A 19758-nucleotide genomic window follows, 5' to 3' on the forward strand; every position below is an offset into this window, starting at 1 on the left:
CCCGCCGCCCCTCGGCAGCGCCCGCCGGCCGCGGATGCGCCGCTCCGCCCCGGCTGCCGGCGAAGGAAGAAAAGTTTGGGGGCGACTTAGGGCCGCGGGAGCGCCGGAGGAGAAGGAGGATGCGCGGTTTCCCCGGCTGATCGGGAAGGAAGGATGACCGAGGGAGGATGTGCACCAGCAGCCAGATCATCGGGAGCCTCCTGGTGCTCTCCGTGCTGGAGATAGGGTTAGGGGTGTCCAGCGTGGCCGTGGGGGCGGTCAGTTTCAGCCTGGTCCTCACAGAGCATAAACCTCAGCTGGGAGACTCTTCTCCGGTATGGAGCGGGGTGTGTGTACGTTAGCCATTTCACTCTCTCTTTAACTCTTTATGGTGATGATCAGACCGTGCGAAGGCATCCCCCTCCCTTCCCTTTCCTTCCTTCCCTTCCGTGTGTGCATGCTGCGCCGAGAGTCTCGCCGGGTCCATTTCCGATGTGCATGGGGTACAGTCTGCATACTCGTGGGGCGAGGGGGGGAGGCACGGGGGGGAGAGATGTGTGTGTGTGTTGGGGGGGAGACCCCTTCTTTCTCGCTCCTTTTCGTTTTTCAATTTTGCTGTGAACAATTGAACTTCCCGTGAACCCGTTCTCACACCTGGGCAAGCCCGATGCCTCGAGTGGAACACGGGCCATAGCTTACAGTCTTTAAATTGACTGTGAGTTTTGCTTTTAAAAAAGGACAGCCCTGTCCCTTATGACAAGACTGTCAAAAGGTGCTTTAAAATAATGTTGATGGTATGTCAGCTGAGTTCTGAGCTTTTGGAGGAAAAAGAGAAAGAGGAAATGGGAAGGAAAAGGAAAGATATGTTCTCATGATCTGGGCACCCTGAGCTTCTTGTGAAATGAACAAAAAAAGTCAAACACCAATAATGGGTTAATAGAGCAGCATGTTCATATCACAGAGCATTTCCCACTTCTCAAAAACATTTCTTATTTTTTCAGTCTGAGATATGCATGTTTCTAGGAAGAATTTTCCTCTAAATGGTTATTTATATTTATGAAACAAAGAGTAGGAAATATTGAATATTCAGCCTAAACATGAGTGGGCATTTTTGAACTCCAAAGCTGGTTTTGGCCAGCTTGGATTGTACAGCAGTATTTCTAAAAGGATTGTTTGCTTTGCTTGAGATAAGATGATAAATGCAAAACACTCTTGGTTATTCATCAGCGTAACCTCCTGTAATTTATAGATTCATTCTGACAAAGTGCTTCACGTAATATTCTGTCAATAATTATTAATTATTAATAATTATTAATTATTGACAACAGTCAAATATTTTTGGCAGTGTATAAACACACACATAATTCTGCACTGCAGAACGGGTAGGTGAGAAATGAGAATGAAGACCGATAAGACAGTGGCCAACAGGTAATGATATTATCAAAATCACTTCAAAGAGGGAGGTTTCTGATCACTGCTGCTGAAGAAAAAAGATTACTCAAAAACGTGTCTATCTGAAGATTTAATGACAGAGGGCAATATCCTGGGTTTCACTGAAGTCAAAGAGTTTTGGCTAGTGAGATCAGTATTTTACGCAGTGATTGTATTTTGTGACAACGCTATCACAGCTGATACCATTTCATGACGATGCACATTTCCTGCACAACTGCCTCTTCATTTTTATGGTTTCTGTTACCCCAGAGTTTGTACTAGCCATAGATTAAGATCCTATTACATTAGATGTTGGCTCCAAGGACCTTATAATCAAAGCAAGAGACAGACGTAGGATAAAAGGATGTAAGGGAGTATGAAGAAACAACAAACCAAAATTGATTGGTATAACAGGTGGTTGCATTAACACACCAGCAGTCTGGCTGATTTCAAGCTGTTCGTAGGGAGAGTTTTAGAGAGGAATAAGACAGAGGCCAATGAAGTGATTTTGCAGATGTTTATAGGAAATTCTCCCCATATGTGAGTGCAGAGGCATGGAAGGGAACCCAAAGGGACTTGTTTGAAAATGTAACAAGTGAGTAAAGGATGCCCACAACCAGAGCCAGCAGAGGCAGGCATAAACTGCCAGGAACCGAGCAAACAGCTGCAGGTTGGGTAGGCAGAGAGAGGCCACAATGAAACTGTAAAGTGGAAGCAAGCAGCTTATGTTTCACGTAGTAGAGGAAATGAGAAATGTGCAGAGTGGGGTGACGTGGTTACAAAGGCTTACTTACTTTGCCTTGAACTAAAGATCTTTGGTCTAAAATGTCACCATTACGGCATCCTCTTTCTACCACTCCAGCAGTTCAAATTATCTGTTAGGTTGTGTTCTCCTGACTAGAGGACTAACAGGTGAGACAGGACAAGAAAGGGGACAGAGATCTACCGTTCTCCAGGGATGCTTATGGCCATGGGTAGCTAGGTCCAAATTAAAACAACTGGAGAAAGGTTTGTTTGCACAGTCCTGCTGCAGAAATAGCACAAACCACCTTTCTGCTCACTGGATCTTACAGTGAGCTCATGTTGCCTGTATTAAAAAATGTCTTGCATAAAATGCTATTTTTTTCCAATTCACACTCTTGAATCAAGGTTTTCCTCTGAGAAATGAACAATAAGGAACAGAATGGGATATTAAAGGAAAAATAATACTTTGACTTGTTAGGATGTAAAACACTGGAGTTAAGTTGAACAGCGTCATGTCTCCTGTTGTAATTTACCTGGAACTATACTGAAAATTTTTGACCCTGTCCTATCCTTTGCTTATGTGGGTGGAACTCAGCAGAGGCCCAAGTTCATAAGGAAGTTGATGAAGACAGCATCACCATGGAAACCTTAACCTGAATTCCTAAAATTTGGGCATCTTAAAATCATGCACATTCTATCTCCTATACTTGCCTCCCTATGATGCTTTCCATTTGATGCGCATTAGCTTTCTTCTTAAAAGAGTTGTTCTTATTGTTCACTGTCTCCATTCAGCCAGATAATTTACTAACGGACCTAACTTTAAGCATGTGAATCCCACCCACAAGATTAGAGATACAAGTGAAGTTAAGCATGGGCTGAAGTGCTCTGAATCATTGCATGTCCTGCATTATGTATAAGCAAGCCAGGGAAAGTGGAGTATACAAAAATGAAGAAATGGAAAGCCTAGATAATGTCTATATCAAAAATGCATGGAAATGGGCAAACGGTTTCTAAATTTCTTGTTCTCATTGGAGTTGAGCTGGATTAAAATAGTAAGAGTTGTTTAAAAAGTAGCCAAAAGAAAACAACTGAAGGTGTGACTGACTTCTCAAATTATCTGGAGCACGTGGAGACGACTATCCAATTTACTTTACATCATATCCAATCTGTTCTTTTTAAAATAGGCCACAGCTGCTAAATTGGAAAAAAAAAAAATACAGTCCCATGTAACCTAAGGTGAATGTGTTGTTGATTTCTGGATTTTCTTTCTCTTTGTTATGATTGTACTGGTGCAATCTACTCCACAGGCTGTACTCAGTGTCTCCCAGATTTCTTTTTTCCAGAAATTGAGGTATATTTCTGAAATGCACCATTCCAAGTCAGTTATATGACGTCCTATAGAAATGATCCAACCAATGAGCATGCTGAACCACTAACACTAACATAGCAAGAATGACAGCATCCATAGCAAAGGCTTTTGCACAAACAAAAAAATTGGAAGATAATCTTTCAAAAAGTATTCACATATATTTTCTAAATGGTCACATACTTTCTCATCTATATTTAGAACATAATGGTTGCATCACCATCACTATGATTAGTGACTAAGTATTCACACACGCACGTATGTAGATGGCTCTAATTCTCATTTATTCTGCAGTGGTGAATAAATTCTTTCTATAAATGAGATTCTGTCACAGAGAGAGAGAGAGTGAGAGACAAAAGCCACATCTGTAGTCAAATATGCCATCTATCTTCATTTGCAAGAGAGAGACCTGATGATTCACTTATGGCTATGCCCCTCAAGAGTAATAGTTTCTTCCCTTATAAAGACAAATATCTAAACGTATTTGAGAGAGATGCATTCTCTGTATGTTGGTTGGTCTATCTGTCTGTCTGTAGGGGCAGAGTTATTGTTTCCATGATTTGTGATTTTAGCACAGTGAAAGTCTGTCTGCCCATTAAAAATCTGATTTATAGTTTGGCTACAGAAATTTCCTCCAAGTTGACACTTGAAATATTTTATTTCAATGACTTTTTTTTATCCAGGATTTGCAGAAAAAGAAAAAGGTTCAGTCAGTATGAAACTCTCCCAGAGCAAGAACATAATTTTAGACTGTTAAATCAATGTCGGTGGCCTAAAATTTTAAAACATTAAATTTTGCATCTATTTTTTACTGCTGCCAAGTGTCCCTTGGAAAAAAGAGGCAAACTATTTTTTTTTCCAAAAGAACACTAAAAAATTCACATTATTGTTTAGCATGCAGACAAAATGCAGATGTGATTTTACTTTATTTTAACATGTGCATTGCATTTTCATCAAACTGACCATATTTCTGGCTGGCTCCTGCTCCCAATGAAATGAATCACAGCACTGTCAGTGAGCCCAGTGGAAGCTGGAGAGAGTTCTGTACCTATAGATGAGGGAGGATGTACCAAGCGTGGGAGCTTCTTGCCTTGCATGGAACCAGGACAATTCACTCCAGCTGAGAAGTCTTTCAGTAGGTTTTCTTTATCATTCAGACACTCCAGAAGCACAAACCAATCTGGAAGATGGTCTAACCAAGGGGACTTGTAGTTCCTGGGTTGTATTTAAGAGAATCTGTTGAATAAAGACTGACTTAAGCATATGCTTAAATGTTTTGCTGAGATAAGACTTTAGTTCACCTGCAGGGAATAATCTTTAATCTATTACTTTTTGAGACGAAAGCAGTCATACGCTGAACTAAATATTTGACACAAAACCAACAAAAAGCATTGCTTACAATTTGTTATTCTGATAGGCCCTAAACAAGTAAATAAATATTATTATTTTGTGCTGAGAACGTGTTTTTCCAGATGACCAGAGGTTTTTTGAATCACTGATGGCAGGTAGACTTTCAGGTTGAGAGACCCATTTCTAAATTTCCTTGTTTCTAAAAGCCATTTCCCATTTTTAAAGCATCTCTGCAGGCCTAGAACCAGAAGAACAGAAACACTAATCACAGGGACTGGGATGGAATTTAAACTGCTTGAACATGGCTTGAATCAGTGGGAACTGTAGCACCACCTGAGCTCATATGACCAAACAGCACACTGCCAGGTCAAGGTGTTAGCTCAGATTAGATGTGTTTTAGCACCATGTCTCACCTCAAATTGCAGAGCCCCCCTCTCAGTATGACAGATTTGATGGGACACGGGGTTAGGTTGTGGCAATGCTGCTGCTTCTGGTTCTGGATCTGGATGACTTGTAGCCAGCTAGACATTCCTGTCACCACAACCCCTTGCATGGGACAACAATGACATTAGAAGTTTCCATCCCCCTTTTGCAAAGATTATTGTGTTTCCCTTTGGAGGTAACAGGCAAACCTACCATCTAGGCTTGCTCTTTTTGCCCGTTGCAATTTTTCTCTAGCTTGATGCCTTTGTTTTCATGAGTGGATTCTTGGCCTTTTATGTCTGCACTAAGAAAACTTAACTTGTTCTGAAGTACTGCTTCAAAGAAGAGTTACAATTGAGATACTTTCTCTGCGCAGTTCATCCATTAGGGATTTCAGCTTTTTTCTCAATTGGATGGAGTTGAAGCAACAAGATTATTAAATAGAATGGTCCTTTCTAGACATTACTAATTTCAAATTCCTGGGTATTCTTGTGGCAGTCCCATGTTTATACAGTTTTAATGTAGAACGCAGGTTTTCTGGTTTACTCCCTGACAAGAGTAGACAGAAGTGAAGCTGTTGATTCTGTTTTGATGGTTTATTCTTCTAAGTGGGAGATTATTTGATAGGTATGATATGCTTGCATTTTCACTGTGTTATATTCAAATTTGGAGTAATTTCCCTTCCCCTATTTCATCAGATACATATGGATGACCCAAAACACTGGAGGGCTTTCCACACAGTGTATGTAGTTTGGGCTTCTTCTTTGTCATGAACACTAACTAGGGATCAATCAGTCCTTATATTCAACAGGTTTTCTCTACTATTTTCTTCAGCCTCTCTCCAGAAAGATTTTCCATAGACAGTTTTCATTTTCTCAAGGGTATTACATTCACCATTGCTTTTGCCGCCTCAAAACAGAAGAAAGAAAGGTTTCTTAGGTTCAATATACAAAATAAAAACAGTTCCTTTTCTTCTGCATGATGGAAACCAAAAAATTTTTGGCTCTCTGCAGATATAACTAAAACTGAATCTTTTTTTTTCAGACTACCAGTAAGAAAGCCCCTTTTTTCCAGGAGAAAGTGAAAGAGGCCAAGTCTTTTGTTCCAGAAAATATGAAATAGGGATGGATCCAAACCACAAAACTTGAATCTAAATTGAGATTTCAGCCTCCTTACTGAAATTTCTGGGTGATGGGATCTGAGGTTTTGTTTCAAGCCCATATTTAATATAAAGTAAATTAAAGCAGGCTCAAAATAAACATTCTCCTTTTCTGGGAGGTCTTTGGTTCTTTATTCTGAAGTTCAACAGACCAAAAAAGAGATTTTCAAATATGCATATGGAACATAAGCAGGCACAGCTGCAGCGTGAATGGCAAAGACTCCACAGACAATTAGACACTACTGCATCACCTTGCAATCACACTAGCGCTATCAGTGGGACTCTGCCTCTGCTAGGTCCCCAGCAAAGCTTCACTGAAAGGGAGACTGAGGTACCTTTTGTGCTTTGTAGTGTCTTTCTTTGGATTTTTTGCCCATCACCCAAAAGTGGTTCTGCCCCTATCTATTATTGGATGATACATTCAATCCCTGCCTCATCTGCTAGTCTTGACACGAAACATCATATGTCATACGAGTTATGAATAAGTCTGCAACCAAAAGTAACCCCAGAAGTAATGGGAATTGGTTGCAAATAGTGATCTATGTAGGTTTTTAAGTGAGATTTTGGATCTTTTAGCCTTTATGATTTTTCTGATGAATAATAAAATGAAAGTCCAACAGTGAAACATCTGTTTCAACAAGTCCCAGCTGAAGGTCTCTCTCCGGCTCCCAGGGCATTTTGGAGGGCTTATTAATTTAGCTTATCCTCCATGAAATGTATCAGCCTTATTCTCAGCATGAGTTGTGAACACTTCAACAACTGATCATTCTTTATAAGGAGCTTATCTTCAGTGATATATTTCTTTTCCACTCCTGATTTACTGTATTTTCAGCATGTGTTTGCCTTAACTTACTTCAGGTTTGACAGGGTTAGAAAATCTAACTACATTTAAAAGACTCCAAGAGGTTGGTAAAAATTGACTGAGGACAATCAATGATCATGTAGAAAGGAGAAAGTTCTCACATGACAGTATTAGTTAGTCATGGGTAAACTGTAGTCCAGAGTAGCTCAACAGTTACAAGTCAAGTTTAAATGGTATGACATATTGACATGAAGATGAAGTCTTTCAGGATAGCCAAGAACAGAGAGTGGCAAGACAGCAGAGCCCCTGATGGCTGTATTCCAGTTGGCAGTATTATAAAATAGAAGAGTTCAAAATCAAAAGCCAAACAGGAACAAGCATAGGAAATTCCTTTTGAGTCTGATTCGTATTTGCATGCTTTTTCTGTTACAAAGAGCTAGCATAGTTTCTCCCATCTGCTTTTCACTACTGCTGATCACAACACTGTGACATTAAAAATTTTACAGGAAATTTCTATAGCACCAACAAAAGAATTCTCGAGTCCCTAGCTGATCTATCAAAAGCAATGATCACATAATATCCCACTGACTTCCTAACCTTTCTAGAGGTCTACATTGAGAAGGCTGGCTAAGGCAACTCTGCATGAGCAGTGTTCCTGAGCCCCGGGTATTGCTAATATTCTCTCTGTAAAGCGGGTTTCCACTGCTTCCAGTGGATCAGAATCCTCTGCAGTCTCAGAAGTGAGGGGTAAACTTGGCTTAACATTTTCAAAGCTTTGCATGAGGTTAATTGCCTGACACTGTGGCTCAAATTCATCCACTGGTTTTAATAGCAAAATGCCTGCTGTCATAAAAAAATAACCATACTGTTTTTTGGGCAAGCCTTTTCTCTGTGAATGTAACACACTGTCATCCAAAAAAACATCAAATAATATTAATCCTTTGCTACTGCCCAAGTGCTTTTCTACCAAGGTTTTTAAGATGTTCAGGCACACTAGTGCATTCAGTTTCACAACTTGCTTGTCTCGTAGTCATATGGATTATAAAATTTTGGCATGAGCTTCCCAAGCTCACACAGAAGAATGTAGGAGAACCAAGGATACCCAAAACCCCTGAGTTCTCTGTTGAGTTCTTTAACTACAGGACACCTTATTCCTTGTGTATATATATAAATATTGTAGATGTACAGAGAGAGAAAATACATACAGTGTACACATACAGACCCTGACACAATAAAATATTATCATAGAATCAGAGAATCAAAGAATATCTCAAGTTGGAAGGGATCCATAAGGGTCATTGAGTCCAACTCCCTACTCCATGCAGGACTACCTAAAACTAAACCGTATGATTAAGAGCATCGTCCAGATGCTCCTTGAACTCTGACAGTGTTGGTGCTGTGACCACCTCCCTGGGGAGCCTGTTCCAGTGACCGACCACCCTCTTAGTGAAGAACCTTTTCCTCATGTCCATGTTTCCTGTCACCGGTCACCAGGGCGAGGAGATCAGCACTTCCCCCTCCGCTGCACCCCTTGAGGAAGGTGTAGACTGTGATAAGGTCACCCCTCAGCCTTCTCTTCTCCAAGCTGAACAAGCCAAGTGACCTCAGCTGCTCCTTGTAAGTCTTGCCCTCGAGACCTTTCACCATCTTGGTCGCCCTCCTCTGGACACACTCTAATAGTTTGATGTCCTTCTTAAGTTGAGGCACCCAAAACTGCACACAGGGGGGTAGTGTAGAGGGGGCTGCACCAGTGCAGTGTAGAATGGGGCAATCACCTCCCTCAACCGGCTAGCTATGCTGTGCTTGATGCACCCCAGGACACAGTTGGCCCTTTTGGCTGCCTGGGCACACTATTGACTCATATTCAACTTGCCATCAACCCAGACCCCCAGATCTCTTTCCGCAGGGCTGCTCTCTAGCCTCTCATCCCCCAGTTTGTATGTATAACCAGGATTACCCCATCCCAGGTGCAGAATCCGGCACTTGCTCTTGTTAAATTTCATATGGTTGGCGATTGCCCAGCTCTCTAGTCTATCCAGATCTCCCTGTAAGGTCTCTCTACCCTCGAGGGAGTCCACAGCTCCTCTTAATTTAGTCCGGCAAACTTACTTAATGTACATCCAACTCCTGCATCCAGATCATTACTCCAGGTAGTCCCTCAGATACCTTAACAACTATGGAATACAGTAGTCACTCCTTGTTTTTGAGAAGCTGGCTGAACATGAGCCGGCAGTGTGCCCAGGCAGCCAAGAAGGCCAATGGCATCCTGGCCTGTATCAGACATAGTGTGGCCAGCAGGAGCAGGGAAGTGATCGTGCCCCTGTACTCGGCCCTGGTGAGGCCGCACCTCGAATACTGTGTTCAGTTGACTTGGACCTTTATCCAGAGCCCGCCATATTGCACAAATTAAATTTTCCTTTCTGGCAGCTATCCCTTACATAAACTGACCCACTTATGATACTTCACCTTCCTAAAGTGCAATACAAAACATATGTGAACATTATGAATAAGTCTTATGAGGAGTGGCTGAGGGAACTGGGGTTGTTTAGCCTGGAGAAAAGGAGGCTGAGGGGAGACCTCATCGCTCTCTACAACTACCTGAAAGGAGGCTGTAGTGAGGCGGGTGTTGGTCTCTTCTCCCAAGTAACTGGCGAAAGGACGAGAGGAGATGGCCTCAAGTTGCGCCAGGGGAGGTTTAGATTGGATGTGAGGAAAAATTTCTTTACTGAAAGAGTGGTTAAACATTGGAACAGGCTGCCCAGGGAAGTGGTTGAGTCACCATCCCTGGAGGGATTTAAAAGACGTGTAGATGAGGCGCTTAGGGACATGGCTTAGTGGGTGTGGTGGTGTTAGGTTGGACTCAATGATCTTAGAGGTCTCTTCCAACCTTAATGATTCTATGATTCTATGATTCTATGATTCTAAGCCCACTCCTTAGGGCTTGCAGATTAGCTCACTCACTATTCTTTGGATTTCAAATGGGAAATACCTTAGGTAATATATATGTATATGGCACTATATAAAGGTGGTTTGGAAAAGTGTGTGTCCTGTCCTTGAAAAATAGTAAAGAACAGCAGAACTGCCCAAACTGGTGGGTTCTAATGCTGAGTGAATATGTAACTTGCTTGTTGCTCCTTTGGTCATATGCAAGGCTAATGTAACTTGTTCATTGCATTCCTTTCTGGCTAGCAAAGACTGTACAATGGAAATAGAAAGTCTTCTCCAATTGAAATCAATAGTAAAAAATCCATTGACTTTAATAGGAGCAGAATTAAAGCATTTTTTAAAAATGGGTGACCTATTCTTTCAGCTTTGAACATAAATTATCAAAAACCCAGCTTTTTAAACTAGTTAACATACACTTGTTACAAGTTGAAACTATCTTTGAGGGTATCTTCCGGATCCTTTCTGTAAGCTTTCCAGAACTCATTTTTCTTTATACAGAATTTTCCTTTTAATCCTATTCAATCACTACAGAGAGAAATGATATTATTAATTTGCTTTATCAAGTCTGACTGAATAGAACTTAATTACAGTGATGTCTTCAACAAAATTTTTTTTGAGGTTTCTGCATTAATGCTGAGAAATACAAAGCACTACAAAATCTGAAGCATGCCTTCAGTTGAAGGTAGTCTGCAATGACAGGATTGGGAGTGAAACTCCAAAACTTTCACTCAGAAGCCTGAGTGAAAACTTACAAGGCAGATGTGATAGTTTTGAGGTGAAATCTCCTCTGCCTGTGGGAAAGGGGCAGAGGGAGCCCTACCCATTGGGTTTTTGATTTTTGTTCCAATGGGTGAGCTCTAGTAGCAATTACCAGTTGTGTGTCCTGGTACATGCTGAGCCATTCAGCGCCATGGTCTACATGACCCAGCCCTCTCCATAATCAGATTAGTATTAAGTCCACATCCCATGCTTAGTGTAGAGGTAAATAATACACAAAATTTAACCATCTTAATTATGGTTATAATTACTAACTCAGAGTAAAAATACATCCCAAGACTTATGCTTAGCTATATACATGAACTACTTTAGTTGGAGGGAGATAAACTATGTATTAAAGCATCTCCTCAACTGAGATACTGAAGTTGCAATATTTTGGAGGGTAAATGAAATGTACATGCAATATATTACATGGACCCTGAACGCTGTATAGAAACTGCTTAATTTTTTTCACTTCTTCTGTAACAGCCAGGTCTGTTCTGTGATTTAATCCTAAATCAAGGTCAAGCACAGCCTTTTGCTAGAAATACCATCTCAATGCAAAAAAGATGTGGAAAAATCCAGTTTTAAAACTATAAAATTACTTCCCAGTAGAGGTGTAGGGTTAGCTTTACTGAAAATAAGTAGCATAGATTTCTTAAGGAGTTTATGAGGTATCAAAGAAATCTTTTGACAGTATTACAGACACTTGCAGAAGGCCTTATTGTTTTCATACAACTACTGTAGTTCCTATCATGACTGTTCCCTCAGGGACTGTTTGCTGTTTCCCTCCTTAAACTTTTTTGTAGGAGGAAGAAGATACATCAGAGATCGTCATTGGTCTTTGATGCAGGTCACTAAAAAGCATTAACACCTATTCATATCAGCTGGAAGGGGGGGGTCTGTAATCAGTTTTTGCCTCATGATTGATGCAACAATTGGTTCCCTTTGTGATTGGGGCTTTTTTTTTCAGGTTTTGTTTACCCAAGCAGCTTAAAAGTAGGATTTTTTTTTTTGCTTTTTTTATGAGTAATCATCCTCAGTCTGACTTCTCATTCCAGTTTCTTCTTCTTGGATAAGTGTGTTAACAGTTGACTTATAACTTCCTGGAACATAAGGTTTGTGATAAAAATGCTGACAACAACTGTAACCATTGCCTAACCTACTGTTGTGATCATCACTACAGCAACACAGCAGGATTTAAACTTGAGACCTTAAATGATGAAATAATTGTGTGTTGTTTTTTTTTCTTTGCAGTTTCTGCTTTGTGGCATATGTGGAATATTGTGTGCAAAAAAAAAATCTGGACTTGTTGTAAGTTTTTCCACTGCATATATAACACAAGTATTTGAAAGGCATACTTATCTAACTTGAACTCCTTACTGGGGGCTTTCTGTGTCCAAGTGTTTCAGATAAAAAGACAGTAAAAACTGCAAGTCAGCAGTCCAAAAAAGCAATCAGCACTTTGGGTTAATCAAGCAAAATAAGGCAGTTCTGAAATGGCCTATTTAGGTCTTGCCTATTTCAGCCATGCATCCCTATTTATCCCTGTCTGGATAAATATGGATGGAAAACCTCAACACAAATTTATGCCAAGGCAATAAAAAGCTCCCCCACAATGTCACTGGATTGTATCTTCTCTCCTTCAAAAACCACCACTGGGCTGCCACCTCAGTGAGACTGCTGACCAAGTTTGATTCTAGGTATCGTAGCTGTTCACTGTTTTAATAAGTTCTTTCTGCAATCAGAATCACGTATAAGCCAGTTTTAAAGTGATGGCGGATGTTTTCTGTTTCTTCTAAGAATCAGAAGTACAGTCATTTTTCTGACTTCAGCAAAATGGTGTTATTATTACACAAGTCACAGCAGAACTTTATGTTAAAGACATGATCCTATTGTAAGTGATAATGTCTGGCTTAATTTTCTGTCAGCTTGATTATTCTGCCATATAGAGATGGAAGTCACGTGAAAACAGCATAAGTGTGAAGGGAATCAAGATCTCTCTCAGATTATTTTTGAGTATCAATGAGTTATCCTAAACCCTGTTACAATGACAGTCTCATTTCTTAAAGCATGTGGACCATAACCAGTTTCTAAAAGCTGTCTGTTCTGGTGGTCTCATGGAATAGTCACTTCCCAGTGAACTGCAGCATACAGCCTGAATGCCACATTCCTGATGAAATTCTCATCCCAGTTGTGTACCGAAGTCGTCTGTAAGGCTCCATAAATTGTTCCTACCACAGTAGATAAGTGCATATACAAAGCTATATCGAGTAATATCAAAGGCCCATCTAGATCGACATCTGACAGGCCAGCAGTATCAAGGGAAGTGAATAAGACAATAATTTAGCAGTGTCTCCATAATAAGGTCTTTTGCCCTTGAGTCATTTGTGACTCAAGGACATCCTGAACCAGGGTGGCATCTTTGTGATTAAAGCGATAGGAGGTCTTTAAACATGTCTCATTAATTGCAGCCTGTTTCACATCCTTCGAAAGTTCCCAGAAACATTTTAGCCAAGTTAAAAACAAACAAACACATAGTCACCACACTGACCTTCTGTGGAGCTGCATCACAGACTTCTTTGCTGTTTCTCTTGCTTCTTTGTCCAGCACATTCACCTTGAATGAAGTCCCCACAAAAGCTGTAGAAAGCTTCCAAACTGCTGTCTGACTGAACAAATCAGAATTGAACAAGAGGCAGAGTCAGATGGCACACAAAGCAAGAGAGATTCACTGCGAATGCATGAGGTGTTCACTCCTGAGGAGTGGTGAGGAACTGCACGACAGAAAATTACAACACATTCTGTCATGTTACTGTTTTGAATGAAATGGTGGAAATCAGAAGATTTGTGTCCTAGTAGTCCTTCCATTGACTAGCTTTTAACATGAGCAACTCATTCAACCCAAGTTTATCTTACATGCAACATCAATCTTAACTCTTGTACACCAGAAGGTATTGTATTCCCTTGGAGCTCTGTGGGAGCTGAAGGAGTTAAAAATGAGTGTCTGTGCAGTGTTTTGCAGTTCATGATGCTATTGAAGCATTGAATTATGGCTAGTCTCATTTTTTATATGAATGAATCTGTCTCTTAAAAATGTTTCTGTGACATAACCTCTCTTGTCTTTCCTGACAGATGATACTTTTTTCTGCCTGTTGCATCTGTGGACTAATCGGAGGAATCTTAAATTTTCAATTTCTTCGTGCTCTGACAAAGAAGTCATCTGCTCTCTATTCTTTGCATCTTGCCTCCATGTCTCTTGCATGCATTGGAATTGGTGGTTGCACCCTTTCTTCGTGGCTCACTTGTCGGCTAGCCAGCTATGAACAAAGGCGAATGTTCTCAGAAAGAGAACATTCATTGCATCACTCCCATGAAATGGCAGAAAAAGTAAGTTGTGTGTCCTCCCTTATTTGTTCTGCTTCTCCTAAAATGCTACTGTACATGTTAACATTTACAATTGGCAAGAGATGTTTTCAGTTCTATATGAGAAAGAGCTTCTGGGAAATTAAACGCTGCCATTCTGTGTAAGCTTTATTATGTTGCATTATATGGAGCTATTTTTAGGTACTGTATATTTGCAGTACATCCATTTCAATGAAGTACATCCATTTTCAACATAATTCCATTGTATAGTTATTCAAGGGCTTAGCTGCTAAATATAGCATTTCATAAATAATTGGAAGCCTTATTAATATGGATTATCATGTATTGTACTGTGAAAAAAGCACAGAATGCTTTCTGTAACCACATCATTGCATGCTTCCAGGATTTAATCAATTTCTTCCTCTCCCAAGTACTCAGCTTATAAAGTAGTTTATTTAAACACAAAAGCCACAGTTCACAAACCTAGATGACTAAACCTATGCACCTAAGGGCATATTTAGACGCCTAAGTGAAACTGGTCGGATTTGCAGCAGCACTTAAGCATTTATTGCCTTTCTCTCTTAAAAGGAAGCTTACCAAGGTGTCTAGGCCTATGTTTAGGTGCTGAAACTTAAGCTCCTGAAGTTGAGCATGTAGGGCCAAAAGAATTAATTGAATGGAATTCTTGAAATCAGCTGCTTGGATTTACAGATCTCATTAATATTTGAGGAGTAAAATTCAGTTCACTGACACCCTGTGCTTTACGTTTGGACTTCGTATCCAATGCCTTTCATTTGAGAAATGAGTAGAGAAGGGAACAAAAGTCAAGTGGACTGTTCATCTAAACCTCCACATGCAAGTTTGCATTACAGTTAAGTTCAACAGTCTGTACCATATCTACTGAGACCTCTGAACAGCAGAGCGAGGATTAATTCAGACAGTAGAATGTTTTCAGATTCCCTGACAAAACACAATATAGCCGTTAATTGTCCATTAAGTAAAAATAACTTGTCTTTGGTTTCTTAACTGAGATGAGACTCCAAGTAGAAATATAGACTGAATTCACCTTATAAGATGTTTGAAACATGTTTTAAAAAGTTAAATAGTATAGGTTACAACAGTAACATAAAACAGGGTGATAAAATCAAGGGAAGAGATACATTTCTCCCTCTCATTTTAAAATGAAGCAGAATTCTGATGAGCTATGTAGGCAAGTATGACCATGGTCTTGCAGATGGTAGGCTAGATCCTACCTTTCAAAGAGGCTCTTGCCCCAACAAGGACAAAGGTGAAGTTCATTTGAGAGATAAAGAGAGAGGCAAAAAAAAAGAAATGGCCTAGGAATAAAAACCTTTCAAAATACAAACTCCTGCCAACCCTATCAATTTGGGCTGAAGATGACCATGCGTAGCAGTAGTTCACTGCCTCCCTTCCTGGCCTGTTGACCTACTGAGCTTTTAGACTCTTATCTTGGGTGAAGGGCCATGATGCATGTGCAGAGCAACCCTACTGCACATGCTCAACCAATGTGGGATGCGCCCCACCGATGGTGGACTCCCTGCATGTGTGTTGTAGAATCAAGTATGCATGTGTAGATGGTCTGATCTGGGACTTCTTAGACCTACAGCCTGTGGATGGCCTGCTGCTGGCAGGTTTGAGTACATTAGCTCAAGGCATGCCCCTAAAAAATAATGAAGGCTACTTAAAAACTTACATTAAATTAGGCCCTGATTTAGAAAATAGCTTTAAAGTGTTTTATATATAAGACTATTTTGTATATTTATACTGATATACAGTAATATAGACATGTACTGCATGTGCATTTGTTTGTGCTATATTTATCGTATAATTGTTATATTTATATTAGAGATTGAGGGGTATTGAAATAACCGACCTGCCCAGCTGCCCGGTGGTTCCCCCGACACCAGAGTTACCTCCAAGGTACGCTGAACACTAGGGAGCTACCATGTTGTTATGTCACTTCAGGAAGGGCCACCTCTAAGAGGAAGTCATAGTTTCAGCTAATCAAAGTCGGCTGATGCTGTGATGTCACTCTGAGTCAGGAATGGTGCTTCCAGGTGGTGACATAATTCTACATGGTGAATGCTGCAATCTGGAAGTAAGTTGAGTATTTAAAATATTCACCCTAGTTACAGACATCCAAATGCTCCTATTTGGATGTTGCCACCATTGACTCACTCCGCTTCTAATCTGTGTGCTCCTTCATTTCTTGAATTCAGCAACGTTTTTTAGTTTCTTAATACTTTTACTTCTGAAAATAAAATATTGGGGAAAATAAATGATTTTCAATATTTTCTGAAATTATTATATTCTTATAGCTGATGTCTGCAGAGGATTCAAGTGATAAAGCTGACAAAAGGAAACTTACACTTGCTCATGAGTAGTCTTCTGACAGATTACTATTGAACTGTGGCTGACTGATAGTTAATATTAAATGGCTTTGGTATTCTTGGTTCCTTTCCCAGCTGATGGGTATCATCTTCAGCGTAGATCCAACAAAGGGTTTAGGCCCTTACAAATAGGCAACCATAGTGCCTCGTTTCAGAGCAGGCAGCCCCCAGACTGGGATCCTGAGTTCAGTGTTAGGCATGCATGTTTCTCTTCAGTATATGAGGAGAATAAGGCGCCATACAAAAACATCCAACACCATCACCTGCCAAATGGAGTGCTGGGTGGTAGAAAATGCTCAGAATTCAGTAAGTTTACACAGCTTCTTTCCCCTGAAACTTATACTTGATTCAGAAGTATTAACTGGCAAATCTACTTGGTTTGATGGCACCAAGGTTACTTTGTAGAGAGGAATAGCACGTCCCTTCTTTCAAGAACTGTGCAGGCAACAATTAAGTCTTGTGATCTACTTCGAAATGTAGCTGCCAATGCCTGAGAGAGGAGGCACCAATGCTTCCACTTTATGTGAATCTTTGAGTTCTGCTTTCTGCCTCCCAAACTATTTATAAATCAAATATTGTAGATTAAAAGAAGAGAGACAAAGAGTCCGACTAGGAATAAAGACCAGGTCCCAGAACTTTCTTCTCTTTACCAAGAATCTCAGCTACTATGCTATAGAGTCAGGCTCGCTCTTTCTGTCTTTCTTTCTCTCTCTCTCTCTCTGTTTATCCCAATGAATCTTGCTTTACTTTCTTCATAGAAACTTCCACAAGAAGGGGGACAAACAAATCCCTTTACTTCCACAATTTCTCCAACTGTACCTAGGAGGTGGAAGAGGTAAACTTAATCTTTCCATGCAGAGAAGAGCTTCTGGTTCTCATGCAAATATTTTAGAACTAGCCCAACCGTGGCACCTCTACCTCATCTACCTGAATTTTAAAAAGAATAGCCCAAACTGCATTTTTATGTGTGCCCATTCCTCTGGGTATAGTTGAATGTTCTTTGGGATCTGTCATCGGACATAAGCAGCAGATCACTTCATTTCTGCACCCTGATTCAATTTGATATGAAATAGGTCTAGGACTGCTCAGAATAAGGCAGTTCTGAGCATAAACTCTGCGTGGCTTTGCAGCCTTGAAGGTCAGAGAAGTGCTTAATGACTGTAGTATCCAGGCTTAGACAGCTGCTAAGTAGGTATTTTTTGGATTGTAATTTGAGAATTAGAAAATCTAACTCAAAACAAATGTTGGTTTAGGTACTTTAGGATTCTGACTCATGATCAGGTCAGCTTGCTCCATGATGACTCATCTGCCACTTGAGTAGCAATTGCTGAACTGCTAAAAATTGTAGTCTGGCATATTAAGGGCAAACCAAAATCAGTGCCATCAAAAGGCAAGCAGTCAAAACCCTTAGATCCTGTTTGGATCTAGACCTACTTCCCAAATGTCTATCCCAGCTAGCATCGAATGGCATCTGTTTGTAGCATGTCAGCACAGAAAAAGGTTTGAATGGAAATGAAGACTTAATTACCATCCTGTTCCTTTGTAGATTACCACACAAGCTTGAGTTGACGCACTTTCAAAGGACAACATCACAAAACTTGCACGGATGCCATCAATGCTGTATTTGTGGTCTGAGAGTAATGTCCAACTCAATCAGTATCAATGAGTCTATCAGCTTTCAAATGTACTTATGTAGGAAGAAATGTGATTTCTTTTTTTTTACAGTGAGATTTATCAAGTGAAATAAAAATGTAAAGTTTTTCTGAATGTTTGAAATTCAGAGTTTGTTAAATTTTTATTACAACCTTAGCTAACTAAATTTCAAACACCATAAAATAACTGCAATTTTAATCAGTGTTTTTTATTCTTGTTGCAGGAAATGACAGACAACCTAAGCAATGGTGGCCCACATCTGATTTATAATGGAAGTGTATATTAAGAGATTTTAAAAAGTTCCATGGAAAGAAGTGGTTTTAGAATTTTCTTCAGGAAAAAAAAAAGACTCCAAGAAATTGAGAAAATGGAACTATCTTAGCTTTTATGGCTCAAATGTCACAACTGCAGAACAGCACAGTTGCATTTCCCTTTTAGAAACATGTTCAAAATTTGTCTCCTAAACATTTTGTGGATATACAATATTTATTCACTTCCTGGCTACTCTCTTTTGGTTTTTTGTCTGAATAACTTTTCAGAATTGTGATAGTATTTGAAACAGACTTCTCAAGACTCTTCTTCTCATGAAGACTCAAAAACCAGAAAAAAATAATTAAACTGGACCGCATTTAGCCCAGTCACAGGATTCCTAAAGAGAAGAGAAGAGGGCAGAGGAAGGATAGCTCAGGGGAATCTTTTTCTCCTCCCCACTTAGCATCATCTGGTGTAATATGATGGCTTCAGACCACGTGGCATGGAACCAGCAACGCATCTGCACAGTCCCCTCCCCACATTGCAAATACATCAGCCTCAGTTTTCCCAGTAGATCGTATCAAAAGAAAGTGCAAATCACTCTTCCAAAAGGCTCCCATTTCACATTCAGAGTGTAAATGAACAGTGTGCTGAAAACACCACCAATGTCTTTGTTTTGAAAGACAGAATGCTCTAAGAACGCCATAAATCAAAACCTCAACAATGCCTTGTTGTAAAGAAAATGTAAATATTTCCAATTTGTGAATGAAGTATATTTCGTAATTTCTTCATAAAAGATGACAAATAAAATGAAATCTGAACCAGAGCTTTTAGAGAGATCTTTTGGGGTTTTTTCTTGTTAGAAAGATCTTGCAAAGCTGAACAGTCATGCTTGCAGTTTTGCACAACACATCAAAAGGTTCCTAAAGGGATGAAGCAAGTTCAGAAAGGAGAAAAACGAAGGCTGAACAGAGACACGTCAAGGTCAGAACATGCTGGCAATTTTGCACGCCCACAATAGAGTTTGGGGTCTGTTAAAGCAGTGTGTGTGTTTAGGCAGCAGCTTTAACTGACCCCAAACTTTATTGTAGGACTTACTGGCTCATATAGCCATGAAAAAT

The 19758-nt window shown here is 40.0% G+C and overlaps 1 protein-coding gene across 3 annotated transcripts; it reads left to right on the forward strand.

The window, feature by feature from the left end:
- On the forward strand, positions 1–19461 carry TMEM196 (transmembrane protein 196). 3 transcript variants are annotated; one of them, XM_009326079.1, is made up of 5 exons: positions 93–326; positions 12214–12270; positions 14091–14345; positions 16189–16262; positions 18609–19461. In XM_009326079.1, exons 1-5 carry the CDS (start codon positions 168–170, stop codon positions 18613–18615), a joined length of 552 nt encoding a protein of 183 aa, XP_009324354.1. In that variant the 5' UTR covers positions 93–167; the 3' UTR covers positions 18616–19461. The 3 variants fall into 3 exon arrangements, with proteins under 3 accessions (XP_009324356.1, XP_009324357.1, XP_009324354.1); XM_009326081.1 differs by lacking the exon at positions 16189–16262 and having other exon boundaries at positions 1–332; XM_009326082.1 differs by lacking the exon at positions 16189–16262 and having other exon boundaries at positions 1–314.
- Positions 19462–19758: the final 297 nt, after the last annotated feature.

This window comes from Pygoscelis adeliae, unplaced genomic scaffold, assembly GCF_000699105.1.
Source record: "Pygoscelis adeliae isolate BGI_AS28 unplaced genomic scaffold, ASM69910v1 Scaffold15, whole genome shotgun sequence".
In the NCBI taxonomy this organism is placed as follows: Eukaryota; Metazoa; Chordata; class Aves; order Sphenisciformes; family Spheniscidae; genus Pygoscelis; species Pygoscelis adeliae.